Source organism: Lathamus discolor, chromosome 13, assembly GCF_037157495.1.
Source record: "Lathamus discolor isolate bLatDis1 chromosome 13, bLatDis1.hap1, whole genome shotgun sequence".
Classification (NCBI taxonomy): domain Eukaryota; kingdom Metazoa; phylum Chordata; class Aves; order Psittaciformes; family Psittacidae; genus Lathamus; species Lathamus discolor.
Genome location: NC_088896.1, coordinates 12,682,373 through 12,705,072, shown reverse-complemented (window position 1 = coordinate 12,705,072; position 22,700 = coordinate 12,682,373). Strand labels below are relative to the sequence as shown.

Below are 22,700 nucleotides of genomic sequence, written 5' to 3'. Positions count from 1 at the left end.
CCAATGGGAGCTGAGCGGCCCCGCCCCTGGGCGGACCTGGGCGCGGGGTCGGGGTCGGGATCGGGATCGGGACCGGGACCGGGATCGGGATCGGGATCGGGATCGGGACCGGGATCGGCCGCAGCATGGGCGGGTGGTGGGACATGGCCGCGGAGGTGGGTCCGGGGGTGGGCAGCGCGCGGCTCCCGCCAGGTGGTGGATCGGGGCCGGGGCCGGGGCCGGGGCCGGGGCGCCCCGCCCGGTCCCCGCCGCGCCGCAGCCGCCGTGCCCGCAGGAGCTGGAGCAGCAGTACTCCCCCAGCCGCTGGTCCCCCCGCCTGGGCCCCGACGAAGTGATCCAGGCCCACCTCGCGGTGACGGCGGCAGGTGAGGAGCGGGCGGGCCGGCCCGGGGGACCGGCGGGGCCGGGAGCGGGAGCAGGAGCGGGGCTGACCCCGGCGCCGTGTGCCTTCTCCCACAGGAACCCAGCGGGCTCGGGCTGCAGCTCAGACCTCGCTGCACGTCCCGTATGGCGACGGGGACGGCGAGAAGCTGGACATCTACCTCCCCACGGACCCGTCTGGAAGTAGGTGACGGGCGGGGGGGGCAGCGGTGGCGGGCGGGGGCTGTGACCCCTGCTCACCCTGGGCTGTGCTGCGCAGCCTTCCCTGTCCTGGTCTATATCCATGGTGGATACTGGCAGTGCCTGAGGTGAGGCGGGCTGTCGGCGAGGGAGTCCCTTGGGAAGGGAGTCCCCAGCCCCCCGTTACTGCTTCCCTTCTCATGACACCGGGCTTGTTCTCGGTGTGCTGGGTCTGGCCCCAGAGACCCCGGCCCCCACAGCCTGGCCACCTTCTGTTTCCCCCCAGTAAAGACGAGTCAGGGTTTGCAGCCCCCTCACTGGTGTCACAGGGCGTGGGGCTGGTGGCCTTGGGCTACGACATCGCTCCCAAAGGTAGGTGCTGGCTGGGAGAGGCTATGGGTGCCCCTGCTAGCCCCGTGCCCTCCTGACGCTCAGCTCTGCCCAGGACACATGGACGCCATGGTACTGCAGGTGCGGCGCAGCATCGCCTTCCTGGTGGAGCACTACGATAGGATCAGGTGGGCCACAGGCCACCCCCAGGGCCCCTCTGCCCCACCAGCACGGCTGCCATCCGGTCATCAAGGCAAACTGTGCATATGGTGGTCCCTGCATGGGGTTTGGTGCAGGGGGTGGCAGCTGACCCCTGAGCTGTGAAGGGGCTTCGACAGCTCAGTCCAAGCACCGGGCAGCACCAGTGGCCGTGCTCCCTTGGCGCTGTGTGAGGTGTCAGCTGATGGACTGAGAAATGTATTTGGGCTGTGTTTGGATTGTGGCGCCTGTGGAGAGAGCAGGGTGTCCCCAGGCGCTATTGCTCCCCGCACTGGCTCACGGCTCCCTCTCTGCAGAGGCATTTACCTGTGTGGACACTCAGCGGGGGCTCACTTGGCAGCCATGGTGTTGTCCACGGACTGGGCGGAATACGGTGTGGTGCCAGATATCAAAGGTAGCAGCACCATGTCCAGGCACAGGGGCTCAAAGGCAGCTGGTGTCTACACCCAGGATGAGGTGTCTCTGCTGCCTATATGGGGCTGTAGAGCTGAAGGAGACAAGTTGCCCAAGCTGATGTCAGCCAGGACATGCTGGGAATGTGGGACTTGGCTCCTGTTCAAGCTGCCCCTGTGCCCACCAGCCACTCTCTGAGGTCTGGGATGTGACACAGGCACAAGAAAAGTGGTCTCATTACCCTGCACCCTCCTCTGGCGCAGGAGCTGTGCTGGTGAGCGGCGTGTACGACCTTGAGCCCATCCTGCACACCTACGTGAACGATGCGCTTCACATGAGCCGGTGAGCGGGGCTGTGCCCTCTGCCTGCCCGGGGCACGTGGCCCAGCACACGGGGCTGCGGCCACTGCCACCGCGGTGTCTCCTCAGGGAGGTGGCCCAGCGGAACAGCCCCCTGCTACACATCGCCCCGGCAGCACCTGCGGCTGCAGCCTGCAAGGTGCTGGTGGCCGTGGCCCAGCACGACTCCCCGGAGTTCCGCCGGCAGTCGCGGGAGTACGTCCTGGTGAGCGCCGGCAGGAGCTGGGAGCCCCGGGCTGGCAGGAAGGGCTCAGGTGCTGTGCCAGCAGCAGTCCTGCTGCTGCGGAGGGTGACAGCGGCTCGGGGGGATGCTCGTCCTTGAGGAGCAGTGATTCCCGCTGCTGATGGGGGACGGGTCCCTCCCACCAGCGCCTCTCTCTCCACAGGCGCTGCGTGCAGCCGGCTGGTCCGTCTCCATGCTGGATCTTGCTGGCGTGGATCACTTTGACATTGTTGAGAAGCTGTCTGAGGACAGCTACATGCTCACTCAGGTAGGGGAAGAGCCCCCATCCTCCCTTTGCTCTGAGCACAGCCAAGATTGCACAGCCCAGGGGCTGTACTGAGGGGAGTGCTCCTAGCACATGGGTGTGGGGCTGCAGCCTCAGGGCTTCAGGAGCAGAGGAGTGGGGCCAGGCACTGCTCGCAGGGTTCCACTCCTCATCTCAGGTGATTCTGAACATGATTTTGAGAGCCTGATGGCATGGCGGGAGCAGAGATGGGAGCACAGCCCCACACACACCCAGCCCTGTTGCCCTCCTCACTGTGGCTGATGCCTGCAGCCAGGCAGGGGGCTGGAGCAGGGGAGCACCAGTTACCACCGGGGACAGCATTCCTTTGCTGGGGTGTTTCTGCCCATACGGTGTGCATGGAGCTGGTGGGCTATGTCTGGACAAAGGGGTGATGATGTTTGTTCCCTTTAAACTACTTACTGCCAACACAAAATAAACCAGGAATAACTGCCGCCTGGGTGGAACTGCTTCCTGGGGAGCTGGGGCTGTGCTAAACCAGCAGGTACTTCTGGCCTGCGATGATGTCCCTGCTGCACAGTCAGGAGAGCTGCACACTTAGGAGGAAACACCCTGCACAGCCACAGCGCTGCCAGAACATGTTTATTTCATGCCCTGACCGTCCCTCGGGATCTGCCTCTCCACTGCAGCATCCTCACACCCATGCAGTGCACGAGCCAGGCACAGCGTGTGGCCATGTTGGGGGGTGTCTGGCTCCACTTTTGGGTGCTCTATGGGACCCAGGTTACAGTAGCTGAGCTGCTGCAGGATCTAAAGGATGCCCTGAGGATGTGTTTGCTGGGTGACCCACAAGGCAGGGACCCTGCCTCTGAGGGGCCCAAGTGGTGGAGTGTGCTGTGGGCTCCCAATGTTACCTCTGGACATGTCTGTGAAGATGCTCCCACTGCCAGGCAAGCTGGGGTGTCCCCTGGGCTGGGCTCACGCTGGCTTGCGGGGCTGCACGCAGGGTGAATGCTGTGCTGCAGATGCTGTGGCTGGTCCCAGCACCTCAGCTGCCAGGACGTGGCTGGGGGGATGCTCAGGCTCCCCTCGCACTTGGAGGGGTTGGGCACAGCCCCAGGGTCAGCTTCTCCTGGCACTTCCTGGCCACAAACTCCAGCTTCTTCTTTGCGAGCTCAGTGTCGTGGGCCGAGACATCGCAGTGCCAGACAGCGCGCACGCTGTGTGCCGACCAGGGGAAGAGCAGGACGCTGACAGCGTGGCCAGTCTTGGCCAGCTCCTCCTCGCTCACAGTCCGCAGGTGCTCGCAGAGCTCCGCAGGGGATGGGTAGCCCCCGCTGATGTTCACCATCACGATGTTGGTCTCCACTGCCGTGAGGTTGACAGAGCAGAGGGGCGAGTTCAGCTCCTGAACGCCTGTGGGAGGTAGGAGTGGCAGGCACCGAGCCCAGTGGCTGGATAACCGGGAGGGGAGGCTGCACTGGTCCTGGCTGAAGGAGGGGCCCTTTGCCCTCCCCTCTGTGTGGCACTGTGGGCACAGGCATAGCATTGTCCTGGCGCTCCAGCCAGGCAGGGGCCACAGCATCATCCTGGCTTGGCTGGAGATCCGGCCCAGGGAAGGTGCCTGTGCCGCTGTCCTGCAGTAGTGCCGGGTGTGCTGGCATGGGTGGCGAGCCCATGCCAACCCAGCTGTGCAGCAGCACGTGGAAACAGAGCAGCATTAGGCTGCATGTGCCTGCGCCTCCCACCGTGCAAAGGGCCCCCAAGATACCTTCAGCAAAGCGCCAGGCATTGTCATGGTCCCTGCGCAGCGTCACCCCCATGTGCTCCAGGCCAACCAGGGCTGCAGCCGCCAGCACTCCCGCCTGCCGCATCCCGCCGCCCAGCAGCTTCCGCATGCGCCAGGCCTCGGCAATAAAGTCCTTGCGTCCAGCCAGCACCGCACCGGCTGGGGCACCCAGGCCCTGCCGAGACACCAAGGGGTGATCAGGGCTGCCCCTGCTGGGATGTGCCCAGGGACACCCCAGCCTGCAAGCTGGGTGCTCAGCCCAGGGCCGCTGAATACGGGCAAGGCCCCAGTGAGCACCTTGGAGAAGCAGAGGGACACGGAGTCGCAGTGCTGGGTGATCCGAGCTGGCTCCATGTTCTGTGCCACTGCCGCATTCATCAGCCGTGCTCCATCCATGTGCACCTGCAGCCCATAGCGGTCGGCGAGCCCACGGACCTGGGGGGAGGCACTGAGCTGGAGGGACCCTAGGGCGGCCGGTGCCAACGCAAGCCACGTTCTGAGCTGCTTAGCACAGCCCTGGTGTCCCTGTGGTGCACCCTGCCAGCACCGGCAGCCGGCTCTGGCTGTGGGCTCGTACCTGCTGGAGGTAGGCAAGGGGCAGCACCCGGCCCCCAGCCGAGCTGTGCGTGTTCTCCAGGCACACAAGCTCAGGGCGTGGGTGGTACCGGCTGCCGTGGGCCTCACGGACTGTCAGCTCCAGCAGCTCCAGGTCGAAGGTGCCATCGGGCAAGTCCGGCAGCGCCTGGGAGTGGACACCAGCGACCTGCGCCCGGGGCAGGGCGGAGCAGAGCTGACCGGGGACGGTGCCCGCGGGTCCCAGCCCAGTCCCACTCGTGGCCCGGGTGATGCCGGTGCAGCCAGCGGAGGGCAGCAGCAAGCCGCCCTCCCGCCTGCCCTGCCCGCGCTGCCGGCGCCACTGGGCCCGCCCCGTCCGCGGCACCCACCTGCGCGACCCCGCCGTGCTCGTAGACGTGCAGATGGGAGTCCCGGCCCAGGATCACCTGAGCTGCCCGGCGCTGGCAGTGGCACATCACTGCGAGGGAGAGCGGCCCTGAGCGGGCAGCGCCCCGCTGGCGCACGAAGGCTGATTGCGCAGCACAGCGGGAAGGTCCCAGCACTGCAGCCTCCTGCGGGCACCGGGGGCCTGCGCTGTCCCCCAGGTGCTGGGAGCGTTGGACAGGGGTGGAGGTGGGGACATACTGGGAGGGGCACGGTTCCCGCATCCCGGTACACGCATGAGGCCAGGGCTGGAGCAGGTCCATGCTCCCAGGCAGCACACTGTGGACCCCGGACACAAGAAGGCCAGGAAGCGAAGCGGGTAAAGGTTAACATAGCAGGGCAGAGGCCACGCATGGGACTGGCATGAGCAGACCCAAGGTGGGGGCGGTTTGCTCAGCAGGGAGCAGCTCCAGGGTCCAAACAGGGTTGTGCTGCTACAGATGTGAGGTGGAGGGGGCTGAGAAAGGAGTGAGGAGATGCACCCAGGTCAGGGAGGCCCTGCTGCCCACAGCTCTGTCCTGCGGCCGCCTGAGTGATTTCCCTAGCAGAATCAGGGCTCTCCTCAGACCCTGGGGAGCAGCAGGGCTGTTCTTGCCTTCTGCGCCCTCCATGGGCTGGGGGCACAAATGTGCCCCTGGGTTTGTGACCTGGCTGCCCGGGGCCGGGCAGGGGCTAGGCACCGCCGCGGCACTCACCGGCAATGAGGTTCGCCATTGTGGCCGTGGGCACAAACAAAGCGTCCTCCATGCCCAGGGTCCCCGCGGCCAGGCGCTGCAGCTCTGCAGGCGGGAGAAGCACCGGGATCCTGGGGGAAGGGGTCTGCCGGCCCTAGGGGCTCGACAGGGAACCCCACAGGCCCAGGCTGCTGCCCCCAGCCTCGGAGAAGCCCCATGGGGCTCCCCATCCCCGCTGCCCTTGATTTTGGGTGCCTGTCGGCAGGGACCCCACCGGGGGGGCTCGTCCCGGGCGCCCACCGTTAACCGTCGGGTCCTCCCCGTAGTCGTCGTCGCCCACGGCGGCGCGGGCCATGGCGCGGCGCATGGCGGCGCACGGCTGGGTCACGGTGTCGCTCCGCAGGTCCACAACGTGCGGCGGGAGGCGGGGGGGACCCCGCGGCTGCACCGACCAGACCCCAGCCCCCGGCGCGGGCAACCGGCCCCGCCGCAGAGCGCCCCGCGCCGCCAGCATCGCCGGGGCCGCGGGACCGCCCCGCCGCAAGGGCTCCCGGGCGGAGGGAGGGGCGGGGCCGGGCGGGACCGGGGCCGGGATCGCGATCGGGATCGGGATGCGCGGCGCGGGTTCCGCGACCCGCAGGGGCTGCCGGGCACAGGGCGCCGGGCACGTCCCGGGGCTGCCCCGCAGCGCGGCACCTGCAGACCCCCCCATCCCTCCATCCTCGCTCGTGCGCGGCCTCTGCCCAGCGCCCACCGCAGCCCTGAGACACGGTCGGGGGTGCTGGACACGGGTGGGTGCTGCCGCAGCCCCCGGCTCGCCCACGGCCCCGTTTGCCTGGAGCACCCATCCCGGGTGTCCTGCCAGAAGGACCCGTGCCCCTTGGCCTTGGCTCCGTGAGGACCCACATGTCCTTTGGCAGGCCCGTGGCACCATGTGCTGGACGGCAATGGCTCCTGCCACACCACGGGCAGGGACAGTGCAGGGTGACCTTGCGGCTGGGAATTGGCTCCGGCTTCTGGCTGCGTCTGCCCTGGAAGCAGCTGACGTCCTGTGCAGCGCGGGCAGCGTGTCCGGCAGCTCCACCGGTGTTGGCTGCAGAGCTCCGCAGCTCTCGGCACTCTGCCTGCACTGGGGGGGCCACCAGCACCTGGCAGAGATCCCTGGAACTGGGGGGCATGTGCCCAGCACAGCAGTGAGACTCTCCCCCCGCCTTACCCATTGAGCTGGGCCAGCCAGAGGCTGGTGAGGCTCTGTGGGGCAGACCTGACCCATGACCATGGGGCTGTACTGGGACAGCCTGTGCCACAGCCCCTGCTGCGCCTCTGCCTTCTTCCTCCCTCTGCCATCTGCCAAACACATGGCCTAGGACACCCCAGCTCTCCACCCTCATCTGAGAGCCCCCTACCACTGCCCTGCCTGGCTGCCTGTGTGCCTGCCACCCTGCCTGCACCCCTGTGCCCTGCCTGCATCCTGCCTGCACCCCTACACCCTGCCTGCACTCTGCCTATGCCCCCGCACCCAGGGCCTCATCACCACTGCCTGGTGCAGCCCCGCTGTCAGACCCTCAGATGAGTGAGCCATAAACAGTCAGTCCTTCACAGAGCCGTTTTTCACACGCAGGGCCACATGTTAACAGTTTTTCTTTATTTACTGCCTCCATTTCCTCTTTGTTCCAGGAACTTGTCCTCCAACTTCAAGCTGCTCATGATTAGGCAAAAAGGCCTCTAATCTCCCCGATCTGATTTACCGTCACTGAGAGCAGACGCTTCCCGTTACTGGCCCTGGAAGCACGGACAACTGAGCTGTGCCGGCTGCCGAGCCCAGCCGAGCCTCCCCAAAGCTGCCCCGCCACACGCGCTGCCTTCCCAGCAGCTTCCTCTTCCAGTAAGCACTGGGCAGCCCGGCCAGGCACAGCGCAGGTGACAGGCTGCGGAGGGAAGAGCGGCCCCGCGGGCCTGACCCTCGGACCCCACCGTATGTGGGGCAGCTGCCCTGCGTGGCGCAGGCTCCGGAGCCGCCGTCTTCACTACGTTGGGAAGAGGAGCATCCCTTGGCCTCCCCATCTGCTCACCCACTCATCCTCTCCTGCTGCTCCCAGCGGGGTGGCCCTGGGGTGCCCCATGGGTGTGGGGAGCTCCCATCTTGGCCATTCTTCTCGTCTGAGCCGCTCAGGTGCTGGTGCTGGAGACCCGAGGGGGGGCTCTGGCTGTGCAGCTCCCCCTTTCCAACCCAGGCAGGGGCTCGCCGCTGGAACGCAGCTGCCTCCTCCGCAGAGCCCCACGTCCTGCGGCCCCGCTCCTTCCCCGGGGGCTCCAGGCTGGGACGTGCCTCGGGGCGTCCCCGGAGAGGTCCCGCGGCGGCGCAGGGCCCGCAGGGCTGTGGTGGGGCCGGCACTGGGGACCACGGGCGGGGTTGGCCAGGGCGAGGCTTGCGGGCAGCGCGAGGGCAGCTCCGGGGGCCCGGCCGAGGCCGCGCTGTGACCGTCACCTGCCGGCGCCACCGAGCGAACGCGGGGCCGAGCTCAGGCTCCCGCCGAGCCTCCCCGGGGCTAAGATTAGAAGCCGAGGCCGGGCCGGGGAGCGCAGCCCAGGCCCAGCCGAGGAGGGCGAGGATCGGGTTTCCCCCCCACCCCGCCCTCCCTGCCACAGAGCTGGCAGCCGCCGGGACGATTCCCGGAGCCGGCCGGGCTCCCCCTGCCCCGGCCCCACCGGCAGCCCCAGAGCAGCAGCTGCCAGGCGCTACCCGCGACACGTCCCGGCCCCGAGTGCAGCGTCCGCTCCGCAGTGCCTCAGGAGGGGCTGCAGGACGGGGGCACGGTGTCCAGCACCAGTGGGGCTATGCATCCTCGGACATCACTGGGATGAGGCTCAGCCGCTGCTTCCCAAGCACACGTGGCTGCCCCGGCAGCAGGGCTGGCACTTGGCTCCCAGCATCTCAGCAGAGCCGGGGGCTGTGGGCAGCGGCTGTGGGCACAGGACTGCCCTTGGCACAGGCGGTGACCTGGGTGTCTTGTACTGGGTGCCTCACGCTGGCCACACGCCCGGCAGCATCCCTGAAGTGCTCGCCATGAGCTTGGGGACATTTTCCTGCCAGGCTTCCTTGGCCCCGTGGTGGCCCTGCCTGCACCGCCTGCGTGGCGGGCACCAGAGCTCATCCTTGTGGGCTGGGGCTGGCCACCCCGTAGGGCCTGCTCCCAGCTGGGCAGGGGGCAGCCACCATCAATCACCCCTGGAGGGGAAGGAGCCGTGGAGCCAAGTGATTTCCTACTGTCGGGAACCGTGGAGCGATGCCTGGAAGCGCTGGGACGTGCTGGGCTCCTGGCTCAGCCTGCTGGCGGCACGGCCAGGCCTCCCCTGTGCTGGAAGCGGCACTGAGGGACTGGTGCTGCCCTCTCCACCAGCGCCGGTGCCGTTCATGTGTTGGGCACACCTATGCTGGCAGCTGCTCACACACGACACCCAACGGGCCTGGGCCCAGAACAAACCCCTCGATGGCCCCACTGGGATGCACCTGCCCGGCCTGGTGGAGCGGCACTGCCAGGGTGAGGGCTGGTGAAGGTGGCCAGTGCCATGCAAGGTTTGGCTGTGGCCGACACCACTGTGGTCCAGGGCTGTCTGCTCCCTGTGGGGCACTGGTGTGGGACACGGTGGGCAGACCTGCTGGCGGGTGGCTGTGGGTGCCCGGGTCCCGGGACTGGCCTGGCCCCAGTGGTGGGGCTGCGGGAAGGGGCAGCTCTGTGAGGGTCGAAGGGCTCCGGGAGCAGAGCACCGTGTCCCAGGGTGCGGACAACGAGCCCCGCGCGGGCCGGCGGAGCGGCCGGTCCCGGCCCCGGTCCTGGAGCCCGTTGGGGGCTGCCGGTCCCGGTGCCGCGGGCGGTGCGGGACCGGCCGGTTCCCCCGTCCCCAACCTGCCGGGGCCGCTCGGGTGACCCCTCCCTCCGCCGGCAACAACTTTTCCAGTAAAACCACCGCAGAAATCCCGGCTTCCCGACAGGACCGCCCCTCGGCCGCCGGGGGGGCGCGGGCCGCCCTTAACCCTTCCCGGACCGGCCCCGCAGCCGCCCGGCGCCCCCCGCGCTGTCCCGCCCGGTGCCTCCGGGACCCGGCGCCCCGCGGAGCCGCGCTGCGGGCTCCGGCCGCGCGCCCCGGTTCAGCGATGCCCCTGCCCCGGCGTGCCGGGGGCGCGGGGTGCCAAAGCTGGAGCGCCCACACCCGCCGTGCTCAGGGAGCTGGGGCCATAAAGGAGCCCTGGTCCGGAGGGACGTGGCACCCGCCGCCTGCCCAAGTGTCACCCGACTGGAGGGGGACCCCTGAGCTCGCAGTGCCAGCGGCGCAGCGCGTTTTCCTTCCCAAGGTGCAGCTGATGCGGAGGGAATAGGACTCAACCCTGCCATGGGCAGGAGTATCCCAAGGTCCAAAGAACCAGAGAACCGACAGCACAGCCCCAAGCTCAGGGCAGAGGGGCAGCCGAGGGTTGGGAACCCGGGAGGAATAATGTCCTGCCTGTCCCCAGTGGTGCATGAGGCTGGGCAGTGCTGGGGCCATGCAGCCTGAGCCCCTGTTTGAGTGGACACTCACATCTGGGCCTGGATGTGGTTCCAAGCTGTATGTCCCTGGGCTGAGGATGAAGAGACCACTGCAGGCGGGTGGTGAGGAGGGAGCAAGTCGCTGCCGTGTGCCTGCTGGGTGGGACGCAGCAACTTCAGCTGCACGTGGCAGATTGGGGTTGGATCCATGGGATGTGCCCTGCGACGAGGAGTAGTGCAGGGGCTGGGCAGGACCCCTCGGTCCTGAGCCCTGGTGCTGGGAGCAGCTCCCAGAGCACCCTGGCTGGGGCTGTGCTCCTCTGGGATGCTGCTGCCAGGGGGACAGAGCCAGGCACTGGGCACTGAGAGCTGTGTGGCCATCCCTGGCCATACACTGCCTGCTGCCAGCCGCAGCCTCACGCTGGCTGCTGCACTGGCCGAGTCAGGGCTGAGGTAAGTGCTGTGATTGTTTTCTCTGTGGCCCGAGATGAATAATTGAGAGGTCTTTGAGGAGAATTAATTAGCCCGGTTATTGGCAGCAAATGCTTTTCTCCAGATGATGAAATAGATCCTGAGCCACACGTGGGGCAGGCAGATGAAGGTCACTGAGGCTGCTCTGGGGCTTGGCAGTGACAGATCCATGGGATGGCCCTGCTGGTGCCCCATAACCATCATGGGGCAGGCGCCAGCTCCCATGGCCTCCCGGCAGCACCGTGTGCCCAGAGCTCACTGCACCCATGGCAAGTGCTTTGCTCAGGGAACCCGCTGTGGGTGAGAGCAGAGGCACCAAGGGACAGGATCCTGACCCCGCACCATACAGAAGCTCCTTCCAGGCTGCTCTGGACTGGTGAATCCTTCTGGACAGCCCCAGACAGCTCTGGCAGAGCTCTCCCCCAGGCCATGGCAAAGCACAGGAGGGCTAGCACCATGCAGAGAGGCAGGAGTGAGCCACGAAGCCCTTTGTCTTCTCAAAGCTGTCAGCTTTGAAGGGCAGCAGTGCTGAGCCTGCCCCCAGTCACCCACTGCAGGCACCCCAGTGGACCCGTGTCCCCATCGGTCACTAGTGCTGATGAGGACATGCAAGGACAGATCCCAGTGCTGTGGTGTGGGAACCTTCCGCCCCCCACCATGTCCTTGTGGCTTCTGCTCCCTCCCAGCCCACAGCCCATGCTGGGGGCTCCTGCCTTGTGCAGACCCTGCTACATCCCCTTGTGTCTCCTTCCTCGGGGCTGCTGAGGTGGTGCCAGCTTGAACGCTGTGGCCTGTGCTTCCTTCTCTTCTCCTCCTTGTTCTTCTCCTCCTCCTCCTCCCCTGGGCATGAGGCAAAGGGCCCTGCAAGGCCAGAAATGCTTAAACAAGGATTTCCTTGTTGCTGCATGAGCTGTTTGCCTTGCTCCCAGGCCAGCGTTAATGAGGTTTGGCAAGAGGCACCGGCAGCCCCAAACATTGGATTTCTATAAATCAACCTGGTGCTAATGCGTGGGGCTTGCAGGGATGGAGCTGCTGGGCCCTGGTGCGCAGGACCGCAGCCCACAGGCAGCTCAGGGTGGCCATGGAGCTGCTCAGCATCTGTGTGTGGGACCGCAGCGGTGGGGGTGAGCAGTGTCCCAGCCTGCGGGGCTGCGGGTGCTCTGAGGCACCGTGCTCGGGGCAGGCTGGGCTCAGTAACCACAGCCCCTGGGGCCATGGGAGCCCCTCTGGGCCGGGAACAGCTCCCAGGGGAGCTGCAGGCGGCCCCGGGCACGGAGCATCCTGTCAGGGCAGAGGGATGGGGCTGAGGGGCTGCGGCAGTTCCCAGCAGGAAGGCCAGGATGGCCCTGGCTGCTTCCAGGAATGGCAGAAAGTGTAGAGCAAAACAAAGCAGCTTCCCACGTCTGCCGTGTGCTGATCCCTCCCCGCATCCCCCAGCCCCGGAGAGCCCGCTGGGGACTCAGCGAGTGGCTTTGCCCCCTGCCTGCCTTGCCCGTGTCGCACACACTGCGCCCGCAGCCCTGAAGCAGCCTCAGTCATGCAAAGCAGCACAGGCAAATGCGCCAGCGCTCCGGGAAGCATCGCTGCAGCTGCGGCTGGTGGCTACCGGGAAGCAACGCGGCGGCAGGGCCAGCACATGGGCCTGCCGCACCGGGGCTGCCCGCGGCACCCACATAGCGTGGGCTGGCCTGGAGCGGCTGTCCCTCGGGCCACTGGCTGTGCCGTGCTGTGCGTGGCTGGGAGCCTCGCTGGGACACCTGGAGTGGGGCACAGAGGAGATTCCCATCAAGGGCTCTTGCGAATGGGCTCTCGCAGCTCCTGCCCTCATCGGCTCAGCCCTGTGCCCAGGGAAGCAGCTGCTGGGAAGCAGGACCCATTATCTTCGGTTTCCCACCGCACTGTGCTCCCTTGCCAGTGCAGGGCGGCGGGCAGCTGGGCTCTTTGCTCCTCTCACCCATGGGCTGGAGGCGGCGCAGCCTGGTCCCCCAGCGCAGGGGCTGTGTTGGGTCCTGGGCTGGGCCTGGGGCAGGGGCAGCCCCGTTACCGCAGAGTTGCGGGAGAGCAGCGGGGCTGCCTGGGAAGAGCCACCAGCCCCAAAGGTGACGTTTTGGTTCGCTCTCTGAGAGCACTTCCCCCTCATCAAGAAACCTCTGCTCTCGCTCTGAGAGAGTTTCTGCAGCGTGAGGAAACCGAGAGAAAGGCCGGCCCTGGCATGGCCCCACTGCCCGCCCGGGGTCACCCCTGCCTGACGGGAAAGCCCTGCCTCCCTCCCCACCAGCCATAGCCTGGCCCTGGGCTGCAGCGGCCCGTGTGGGTGCTGTCCCCCCATTCAGCAGCAGCCGCCTGCAGTGACCTCGTGCAGGATGGCACCAGGATGCAATGTGCCTCTGCCCTGGCAGTGTCCCGTGTCTGCTCCGGTCATGCTGGGGTGTCTCCAGCGCTATGGGGGTGGGATGTGCCTGGCCGGATGCTACTGCTAGGATGATGTGGCCACTGCATCTGGGACCTTCTACTTCACCTGTCGGCACCTGCCTGTGGGTGTGAGCACAGCGGGGGGCTCTGAACCACAGTGGGGGGCTCTGAACCTCAGCGGGGGCTCTGAACCACATCTGGGGGCTCTGAACTGCAGCTGAGCACCTCAGCAACAGCCCATCAGCGGCAGCAGCCATGCGGTGTTGAGTGTGGGGGGCACTGGTGGGACCCACTTATGGGGCAGCCGTGCGGGACATGCACAGCTCTGTGGGTGGGGGCACCTGCACCATGCTGGGGACATGGGCTTGTCCTGGCATCCTCAGCAGATCCGGCACTCCCAGGGCCCTGCTCCTCGCCTCGTGCTGGTGCCTGCACCCTCGGCAGCTGCGGCTGTGGTGAGGCCGGGGCTGGGAACAGGAACCCCGGCAGGAGGTTGTGCAAGGAGGAGGGTCCCGGCACAGCCCTTGCCCGTGTTGAAACTCCACTTGCTCTTACAGAAAAGCCCCCGGGCAGAATTCCTGACAGGGGTGATTCATTCCCCGCTGGAAGCGATGACTTTGCCTCTCCAGTAAACCCTCTTCAGCCCAGCAGGCTACAGGGGCAGCGGTGCCCCAGTGCCCTCACCACTGCCAGCACACACTCTGGGGTGCCAGGGCTGCCCTCAGGCCCGTGGGCAGTGCTGGGTGCCAGGCGCCGGGTGCTGCGGTGCTGGATGCAGGTGGCTGAGAGGCACTGGCAGCAGAGAGGTGGGTGCCATGCACAGAATTGTGCCCCCAGCTCCTGTCCCCGCGGGGCTGCCCCTGCCCCAGCTGCCACCCGAGCCTGGTGCTGCGTCCGGGTACTTTGGGGGTCCGTCCCCCACTGGCGAGGGCGCACGGGACGGCCCTTTCCAGGAAGCGTGCGTGAGGGCAGCCAGGCTGCAGAGTTCCCGACAGCAGCTCTGGTTTTAATAACAGCAAATCAATGGATGCCCGATTCCGGCCAGAGCAAACCCCTGCGCTTCCTTCCCCGGCCTCCCCGGCCGCTGGCTTCACTGCAGGGCAGAACCGACCAGGGTGGGCGCGCTGACCCTGGTGACTGCACGTGGGCCGCCGGGCGCTGCCGGCCCGCGCCTGCTTCACCCTGCACCGCATGGGAGGGCCGGGGTCCCCGCTGCCCCAGCGAGCCCTGGGCCGTGCCCACCCCCCGCGGGCTGCTCCATGGACGGGCATTCCCATCTGGCCCCCCAGCCCTGGGCCGTGATTCAGCCTCTCTTCCCCGCGGGTTTGCACAAACCTCCTGCTCTCTTTGTGCTTGTTTTGAGAACAGATTAGTCATGGCTCTTAGCTGGCTTCCAGCAAACTGCACAACAGCACCATGGAAAAACGAGAACAGCAAAGTGATGACTCAGCAGGGCTCACGCTCCCGTCCCTTGGGTGCCAACTGTCCCCTGCCCCGGGCATGCGTGGGGACCCCCCAGTGGGTGCAGCAGCAGGGCCAGGGTGGGTGATGCAGGGAAAGAGCCCGGGGCAGTGCTTGCCAGGAAGCAGCAATGGGGAAGCAGGGGCTGAGTAGGGGATGCCAGGTCCCTGGGGGTGACGGGCCCTGCACTGCAGCCTCTGCCCCGTCCTGGATCCCCATCCTGCGCTCAGCAAGCGGCAGCTCCCCTCCAGCCTGCTGGCACCCCACTGCCCCAGGTGGGAGCATCCCGAGGCTGGAGCTGGGCTCAGCATCAGCGAGGCCACACGGTGCAAGGGCTGCTGCGGTGCAGGGGCTGCTGGGACCCTGCCAGAGCCGCAGGGATGGGGATTCCAGTCTTTGGGCTTAGCAAGCACTGGGACCCTCCTGGCCGGCACCTGTGGCTGGGGCCGTGCCAGTGACAGGAACGATGGGGCGGGCCCTTCCCGTACCTCACACCTCGCTCGGCAGCTCCCACTGCCCTGCCCTGGCTGGCTGCCCGGTGGCACGGCGCGCTGCCAAACCTCCCTGCCAGGTGGCTTATCGTGATCCCACGGCGCTGGACACCAGCTGGTGCCGGCTGCCAAGGATGAACAATGTAATTGCTGGAATTACAGTAAAGTGCTCCCATTCCCACTCGTTAAACGCTGAGACAGGGCCCTTGGGTCCTTCTAGGGAACATCTGCTCCAGCTGTGCCCTCTGCCAGCCGCGTGTCCCATCCTTGCCCATCGTGGTGCTGCCATCACCCATCGCCCCCAGCCTGGCCAAGGAGCTGTTCCCTGCCTATGGGACCCAGGAGCTGTGGGACAGACACAGCTCTTGTGGGCACCTTTGGGTCCCCAGCACTGTGCGCTGGGGCACACATCTGGACTGGGAACAGCAGCACCCCCCACAGATGCGGGTTCCACGTCCTGAAGCCCCATCTCCAGCTGGGTGTGCAGCAATGCTTCTGCTGCTGCTGCTGCGCAGGGCTGAGCCAGGGCTGATACAAGGCCAAGGGATGCTCCAGGGCTGGGGTTTGGCACCTGCCCACGGCTGCTCCGCCGGGGTCATGCGAGGACTCTGCACTGTGCCGGCAAACACACCCAAGGCAGCTGGCAGCCTGGAGCACCCATGGGGACCTCCCGTGATGTGCCACTGGCGTGCCCGTGCCAGCGGTGACCGCAGTGGTGGCCAGCGCCTCACTGCTCCCCGTGAATGCAGGTGCAAGAGTGACCCAGGCCCAGACCTGGGTCTCTGGCTGGGGAACAGGAGGGAGCTGACCAGCGGAGGGCGAAGGATGGGTCCTGCCCATGTGCCGGCACCCACAGCCTGTCCTGGGCATGGCACAGGCAGTGTTTGGCAGGGGGACCCTCGCCCCGGCGCAGGGGCAGGGCTGCGGCTGCCGGACGCATCCCACAGCCATCCACCCACCCAGCACCTCCGGCACCACCGGCACCAGGCTGCTTGGCTGTGTCCCAGCTGAGGTCCAGGAGAGGTGGAGGGGTCTGTGGCGGCCATTGCCACAGCCACGCGGCCTTGTTTGAAGCCCTCTGAAATGTCAGGGCTTTCTTTGGGCTCTGGCAGCCGCTGCCGGGATGAAAACTTCCTCCCGGGTTGAGGAAACGTGCGGGGGGGTTCCCCTTGGAGCTTCCACCTCTGTGTGGGCAGGGAGAGCTCTGCCCGCGCCGGTGGTCGGAGGGTGCAGGACTGAGCCCGGGCGGCCACAGCTGCGGGGCAGGGGCAGCGGCTGCCCCCTCGCAGGGTCCCTGAAGGGTCCGGACCCGTCACAGCCAGCGGGACCCCCGGGAGCAGGGAGCCGGCGGAGGTGCCTGGGGCCGGGCAGCCGGAGCAGCGCAGCCCCGCGGAGCTGCTGACGGAAAGAGTGAGGAATCCGCAGCTGCTGGCTCCCTGCGAGATGACTACGGTCTGGCTGGAGAAGCAGCAACAGAGCGGGGTTTCCATGGGGATGTACACAGGCCTCTGGGCTCGTCTGCATCCCAAAATACACCCTGGCCTGGGCACAGGGTCCTGCTGCTGCCCTGTGCTCCCTGCCTGCCCGGGCTGGGAAGAGCCAGGGGCCGAGCCAGGCACACGATGTAGGGGGCAGGGCAGCCCCTGTGGGTCCAGCGGCCGCCAAGGCTCTGCCACCTCTGCACGAGTGATGGGATGTGTTACAGGCAGCTGGGGCTGGGGGCCTTGTGGCACAGCACAGGGCTTGTGAACCTGCCCAGGGCAGAGGGCGAGGCGAGGGGATGCTGGGGACCAGGGGGATCCCACAGGCCGCAGGGACATGCATCTGCAGGGCTGCACATCTCGGCTCCCCTTCCAGCACAAGGACCCATCCCCATGCCCTTCCTGCACCCAGGCAGCTGGCGCCAGCGCTGGGCTGTACGGCAGAGCCCTAGCTCGTACTTCCCAGCAGTATTCCATGGAGCAGATGCCTCAGTCCCTGTTCCCGGCCATCCCCGTGGGCCTGGCCCGCAGAGGAATTGCTACGTAAGGAGCAGGTGGTGCCATTTACAGTAAGTCCCCGGCTGCTGCACAGCCCTTTCCTGCATCCGACTGGGAAAGGCGGCGGTGGATGTGGGAACGTCCTGGCGCTGCAGAGCGGGGCAGGAGGAAGTGCCTGAGGGTGTGACATAGGGTCAGGGTGTTCACAGCGAGCTCCCTGCCTGGCCCTACTGCCGCCGGTGCTGCCGCTCTCTGCCACCATCCTTGGGTGACCACCAAGTCCTGGGGACAGGAGATGGTGGTGGCCATGCGGGGCCACCTCTGTCCTGCTGCGGGCTGTGGGTCATGCCTGGCCCCACGGCTGCTCTGCCCCATGCTGCGCGGGGCTGGTGCCTGCAGTGCAGCCTGCCCTGCTTGCGCATCCCGCCAGGAGGGACCCAGCGTGGCCCAGGGACAAAAGTGCTCCAAGCAGGAGGGTCCCATCCTGGCATGGCCACTGCTCCCATGAGGGGACTGGGCTGCTCTCTCACACCAGGGGCACCGGGGGGTCCCGGGGTGGGGTTTGGATGCCTCTGGGTCTGTCCTGCTCCCCATAAATGGCCCTGGCTGTGTCCAGCCAGGCTTTGCCGTGTGGCTGGGTACCCACAGGAGACCCTGGCTGAGCCCCCCTGAACACCACTGCCCGCAGCTATCGCAGGCTGCAGTTGTTTCCTGTTTTGGGTCTGCAGATGCTGGTACACACCAGAGCAGGTTTCCTGCATCCCCTGACCCCACAGGGCTCGGGTTTGCCATCCCGTCAGCACTTCCTTCTCATGCCAGTAACAAGCCAGCAGCGTGGTGGGAAGCATTGGTGGCTGCTCTGTGTCTCCCTGGGCAGGCAAGCCTAGGGCAGGATGTCCCCTGCTCCGTCCCACTCGGTGGGCAGCCTCCTGCACCCGTCTGGTGCCCAGCCCCAGGGAACACAGGGCGGGGGGAGCTGCAGGAGCGCAGTACCCCAGCCCCGCTCGCAGCTCCCTGCGCTCATGCATCAGGTTCCCATCCGGTTCCCAGCACCACCACAGTGACGGGGTGTAACCAGCACCGAGGACACGTTCCCCAGCAGGGAGCCCCCTCGGGTGAGCTCAGCGGCTGAGGGGAACTGGCAGCCCATGACACATCCATCAGGCGCTTATGAAACCTGGGGCCAAGTCCACTCGGCTCCTGTGGGGAAGGCGGGAGGTTTGTGGAAGCCGGGGCAGGGATTTGCCGCTGGCCGCTGCGTCAGCGCTGCCGCGAGGCTGGGCTTCTTCCAAGAAACCCGCGGGGCTGGCGGAGCTTCCCGGATTCTCGGCTCAGCAGCGGGCTGCAGCCACGGCCAGAGCAGGAGGGGAGAGGCCCTGAGCGCCGTGGCTGGGGCCCTGCTGGGAAGCGCAAAGGCAGGGGTGTTCCCGCAGGGATCGGGTCCGTGTTGGTCAGTGCTGTCAGAGGCACCTCAACCACCCTCTCCAGGGCAGCTTCCCAAATCTGGCCCCCTGTGGGGTGCTGCTGAGCCGTCTCTGTGCTGGGGGTGCTGGGGTCCAGGGTTCCCCATTCCCTGCGGTGCCTTGTGCTGCCGGCAGCTATGATGCTCCAGGTCCTTCCCGACGTGCTGGGACTGCCGTGGGAGCGATGCTCGGCACTGGCTGGGGGCTGCTCCCACCCTGCTCCCTGGCATGGGGCTGGGAGTCACCGGTGCTGCTGGGAGCCCTGACGTCGGGGATGTGCCTCGGCAGGGCCTGGCAGGCGGCCACCCGCACGCATGGACATTCCTCACATAGCTCCGGCGGGTGCCCGGGCAGGCCACGGCGCTTCCTGGCAGCCACGGCCCCGTGCAGCAGCACCAAAATAGTCGCTGGGACCATGCCGTGCCTCCGGCCCGAGCGGGCACCATCACCGTCCTTCTGCTCGGGGTGATTCCTAAGGGAAGCCTTTTCCCAGTGGCCGGGGTTCCCTGGGCAGGAGCACAATGCCCAGTGCCTGGCACAATGCCCCCAGTGTGGGGCTGGGTGCTGTGGGTGCTGGGCACAGCCTGATCCCTGCTGCAGGGGTCTGCAGGTTTGTGGGGGGCCGGTTCCCTCCCAGGAGTTTCCCTCATGCCCCCCAAACACGGGTCTGCAGCCAGGCATTGCTCCCCTCCAGACACCCAGAGCTGCGGGGTGGTTCCAACGCCTGGTTCACACCCTCACAGCCTCTGGGAGTAGGGGGCCAGGAGACACCCGGGGGAAATCCTCTCCCTCCTCCTCATCTCCTTGCTCTGGGGCCAGGCAGGTGGGTTCTGCACAGGGCAGCCCTGATGGCTCTGGGATGGGGCTGCTAACTCTGGCTGGGGAGGGCAGGACTCTGCCTTCCAGCTTCCCCCTGCCCTGAGCCTGCTGTGCTCACAGCAGAAGCACCACAAACCCCTTTTCTCACCCCGCTCCGTGCCCTGTTCCTGGAGCCCTTCAAACACCACCTCCACCTTCCCCTCCCCAGACTGGGCTGGGGGCAGGAGGGATGTGCTGCAGAGCCAGCGCTGCTCCTGGGGCTGTGCCAGCGGCCACCCTTGGCCACCAGCTCTATTCCTCCACACCTGGGGCCATGGGTCGTGTCCCACAGCCCAGGGACAGGTTGTGGCTGCACCACGTGCCTGGAGCCCGGAGTGGACCCAGCTGTGCGGGGCTGAGCTGTACCTGGGCAGCACTGATGCACCGGGCCTGAGTCACCGCAGGATCACCCCGCACCCATGGCTCCAGGAAGCCGGCGCTGACGTGGTGTAAACACCATCCCGGCGGCAGCGAGGGCAGAGGCCAGTAGGGAGCTGGGTGACCCTGGGTGGGCCCGAGTGGCCTCAGGGCACAAGGGAGGAAACGAGGCAGGTCTGAGGATTTTCATTAAAAAATAGTGCTCTTTATTATAAATTATGGAAACATTTCCTTTCTGAATATAAATATAAATATGTGCAAAGTTTCATCTGAGTTTTGTTTTGGTTGAATTTTCAAGCATGGTTTTGCTCAGCCCTCGAGGCTGGAGGTGAAGATGGAATCTTTATAAAAGACAGTGATTCACGTTGGCCTGTAAACATCCCTTCGGTTCAAAAAATAAAGTAAAAAAAAGCCAGAAAAACCCAACCACTTCTCCAGGCGGACACAGAAAAGCACTTGTGAGACGATGCACTCCAGGGGCTCCTCCCATGGGAAGCGGTGCCTCTGGAGCAGCCGGGCAGAGGTGGGTGCAGTAACGGTCCGGCAGCAGCGCTGGGGCCCGGGGTGCTCCGTGGGACTCAGCAGCCTCAGGACTCACCGTTTCCCCTATGTTTTTTCGGCACATCACCAGGACCGTTATCTCACAGCATCACCAACCGATGTGCAGTAACCCACGGGGCAGGGAGAATATTAAGGCTTAGTGCCCTGGAAAATGGCAACGAGGGGAAAAAAGGCAGCGACCTCCAAGCCTGGGGCCTGGTGTGAAAGGAGCTTCCACTCACGAGGAGGCAGCAGGAGGTAAAGTACAGTATGGGCAAAAAACACTTTCCCCTTAAAACCGAGGAAAAGCGATGAGGCACTCGCAGGATCCAGTGCGTTCCCTGCTCTGGTGGCAGAGGGGAGCTCTTGCCAGGACACCCCAGGCATGGTCCCTCTGCGGCAGTGGGGATGTGGCTGCCGGGGCGCCTGGTCCCTCCATGCCACAGGTGCCGTCCTGGCTGCCCAAGTCCGCGGAGGCTTTGCCGACGGAGTCAGCCTCCACGCTGGGCGCACTGTAACATCCACACTCTGACCGGAGCAGTCTCCTTCCCCACAGAGAGGGGGTGTTGCACTTCCTCGGGGGGGGTGTCCCCCAGCACCAAGGCTCACCCCAGTCCCTCCTTTCCTCCCCAGAGGGAGAGGCTTGCCGTGTCCCATGAGGCGTTGTGCCTGTCCCCCGCTCTTGTGCTTGTAGCGTGTGATCTCGCTCCGCCGGCCCCTTAGAGAGGGGCATCGTACTGGTCCAGGAACTCCTTGATGGGAGCCGGCAGCTGAGTCATCTTCTCGTAGGAGTCCAGGTGCCCGTTGACAGTCTTGCGGCAGAGGTGCTGAAGGGTTGAGACGCTGGAGGAGAGCGGGCGGCTCAGCACCAGAGGGATCTTCTCGCCGCCCGAGTAGATGTAGTAGGTGCGCTTGGGGTGCAGGGCCCCCCCCGGCTGCTCGGGCACGGGCGGCATGTAGTGATGCACCAGCTTGAGCACGCAGTCGAAGCGGGGCACGGGCTGGCTGCTGCGGGGGTCGCTCTGCAAGGAGAAGCTGCCGCCCTCGCACTGGATGCGCAGGTTCTTGGTGCCCGACTCTGTCTTGACGCTGAGGGTGAAGAAGTGCCTCTGGTCTGAGCTGTCCCTGATGAGGAAGGTGCCGGCAGGCTCAGTGCTCAGCAGCAGGTTGGCCTCGCCTCCTGTCACCGTGCTCCAGTAGAAGCCGCTCTCCTGCAGCTTGCGCACGGTGTTCACCACCAGCTGGTACTCGCTCTTGGAGCTGAACGTCTTGAGGCGCAGGCTGGTGTCGAGGGGGCGGCTCATCCCGGCGGCGGGGAACTTGCTGTGGGTGACCATGGCGCAGGGAGCCAGCTTTGCGCGCTCGGGGTGCTGCTGCCGGGAGCAGCTGCTGCTACACCATCACCTGCAGCAGAGACAGCGCTGAGCCTCGACACCCCCGGACCCCCGTTCCCTTCGCGGAAGCACCGGCAGCGCCGGGCTCCGGTATTCCCCTTTCCCGCAGGGCACCGGCATCGCCTCGCCGGGGAGCACCGCTTCTGCCGGTCCCCGTCCACCTCGCTCCCAGGGACGCACCGGCACCTCTGGACCCTCTCTGTCGCCCTCCCGGGGCACCGGTATCCTCGGCTATCACCCTCCCAGGCGGCACCCGGATCCCTCTCCTCCGGCTACTGCCCTCCGAGGGCATGCCCGGCTCCCCCCCTCCCGGGGTCACCCCGCCACCGGTCCTCGGCTATCGCCTTCCCGGGGCACCAGTATCCCCGGCTAACACCCGCGCCAGGGTCACTGCACCCCAAGTCCTCCGCTACCACCCTCCCGGGGCACTGGCATTCCCGGCTATCCCGCTCTCTGGGGAGCATCGACATCACCAGTTCCCGGCTGTCGCTCCTGGGGGGGGGGCACCGGCATTCCCGGTACGGGGCTATCCCTCCCCGCGGGACACACCGGCCCCGCGTCCCCCTCCCGGTGCTTGTCCCCGTCCCGTCCCTCCCGCCGCGGGCAGCGCTGTACCTGGGGCTCGGGTGCCGGGGCCGGTCTCGGCGGTGGCGGCGGCGGCAGGCGGCGGCGGAGCTGCCGGGGCCGCCCGGGGAGGCCTCTTATAGCGGGCGCAGAGCCCGCCCTCGGGTTCCTGGAACTGCGCGGCTTCTTGTAACGCTCCCCGGCGCCCTCCCGCCGCCCCGCCCGGCCCGGCCCGCCTCGGCGCGCCGCCAGCCACCGCCGGCCCATTCCGGGCAGCGAGGCCGCCCCCTCCCGCTCCCCTCCGCGCTCTTTCCTTCTAAGAAGAGGAGAGTCCTGGCCGGCCCCCCCCGCGCTCCGCGCCCTCCTCTCCCG

The 22,700-nt window shown here is 66.8% G+C and overlaps 3 protein-coding genes across 6 annotated transcripts; 1 reads left to right on the top strand and 2 right to left on the bottom strand.

Annotated features, from left to right (window-relative positions):
- Positions 1 to 61: 61 nt before the first annotated feature.
- On the top strand, positions 62 to 2,823 carry AFMID (arylformamidase). The gene is made up of 11 exons (XM_065693537.1): positions 62 to 155; positions 275 to 365; positions 460 to 564; positions 641 to 689; positions 848 to 933; positions 1,007 to 1,079; positions 1,407 to 1,504; positions 1,767 to 1,845; positions 1,932 to 2,067; positions 2,249 to 2,353; positions 2,529 to 2,823. Exons 1-11 carry the CDS (start codon positions 126 to 128, stop codon positions 2,556 to 2,558), a joined length of 882 nt encoding a protein of 293 aa, XP_065549609.1. The 5' UTR covers positions 62 to 125; the 3' UTR covers positions 2,559 to 2,823.
- A 131-nt stretch (positions 2,824 to 2,954) lies between these two features.
- Positions 2,955 to 6,338, bottom strand: LOC136021382 (uncharacterized). Of its 4 annotated transcripts, XM_065693535.1 has the most exons (8): positions 6,092 to 6,338; positions 5,813 to 5,896; positions 5,319 to 5,396; positions 5,063 to 5,151; positions 4,696 to 4,881; positions 4,416 to 4,553; positions 4,101 to 4,293; positions 2,955 to 3,745 (listed from the first exon to the last, which is right to left on the bottom strand). In XM_065693535.1, the coding sequence occupies exons 1-8, from the start codon at positions 6,303 to 6,305 to the stop codon at positions 3,408 to 3,410; spliced, it is 1,320 nt and encodes a 439-aa protein (XP_065549607.1). In that variant the 5' UTR covers positions 6,306 to 6,338; the 3' UTR covers positions 2,955 to 3,407. The 4 variants fall into 4 exon arrangements, with proteins under 4 accessions (XP_065549607.1, XP_065549608.1, XP_065549605.1 ...); XM_065693536.1 differs by lacking the exon at positions 5,319 to 5,396; XM_065693533.1 differs by having other exon boundaries at positions 5,063 to 5,396; positions 5,813 to 6,184.
- A 13,675-nt stretch (positions 6,339 to 20,013) lies between these two features.
- SOCS3 (suppressor of cytokine signaling 3) lies at positions 20,014 to 22,478 on the bottom strand. Its single transcript, XM_065693639.1, has 2 exons — positions 22,380 to 22,478; positions 20,014 to 21,774 (listed from the first exon to the last, which is right to left on the bottom strand). The coding sequence occupies exon 2, from the start codon at positions 21,705 to 21,707 to the stop codon at positions 21,090 to 21,092; it is 618 nt and encodes a 205-aa protein (XP_065549711.1). The 5' UTR covers positions 21,708 to 21,774; positions 22,380 to 22,478; the 3' UTR covers positions 20,014 to 21,089.
- Between the last annotated feature and the right edge of the window lie 222 nt (positions 22,479 to 22,700).

What these genes read in the sequence shown, in the direction of transcription:
- AFMID (XM_065693537.1), top strand. Translation starts at nt 126, where the DNA reads ATGGGCGGGTGGTGGGACATGGCCGCGGAG. An exon ending in GGTGGGACATGGCCGCGGAG is followed by an intron (nt 156 to 274) that starts GTGGGTCCGGGG and finishes CCGTGCCCGCAG; the next exon opens with GAGCTGGAGCAGCAGTACTC. An exon ending in CCCCACGGACCCGTCTGGAA is followed by an intron (nt 565 to 640) that starts GTAGGTGACGGG and finishes TGTGCTGCGCAG; the next exon opens with CCTTCCCTGTCCTGGTCTAT.
- SOCS3 (XM_065693639.1), bottom strand. Translation starts at nt 21,707, where the DNA reads ATGGTCACCCACAGCAAGTTCCCCGCCGCCGGGATGAGCCGCCCCCTC.
- LOC136021382 (XM_065693533.1), bottom strand. Translation starts at nt 6,021, where the DNA reads ATGGGGAGCCCCATGGGGCTTCTCCGAGGCTGGGGGCAGCAGCCTGGG. An exon ending in AATGGCGAACCTCATTGCCG is followed by an intron (nt 5,397 to 5,812) that starts GTGAGTGCCGCG and finishes CGGGGTCCACAG; the next exon opens with TGTGCTGCCTGGGAGCATGG. An exon ending in TGCCTGGCGCTTTGCTGAAG is followed by an intron (nt 3,746 to 4,100) that starts GTATCTTGGGGG and finishes TACCTCCCACAG; the next exon opens with GCGTTCAGGAGCTGAACTCG.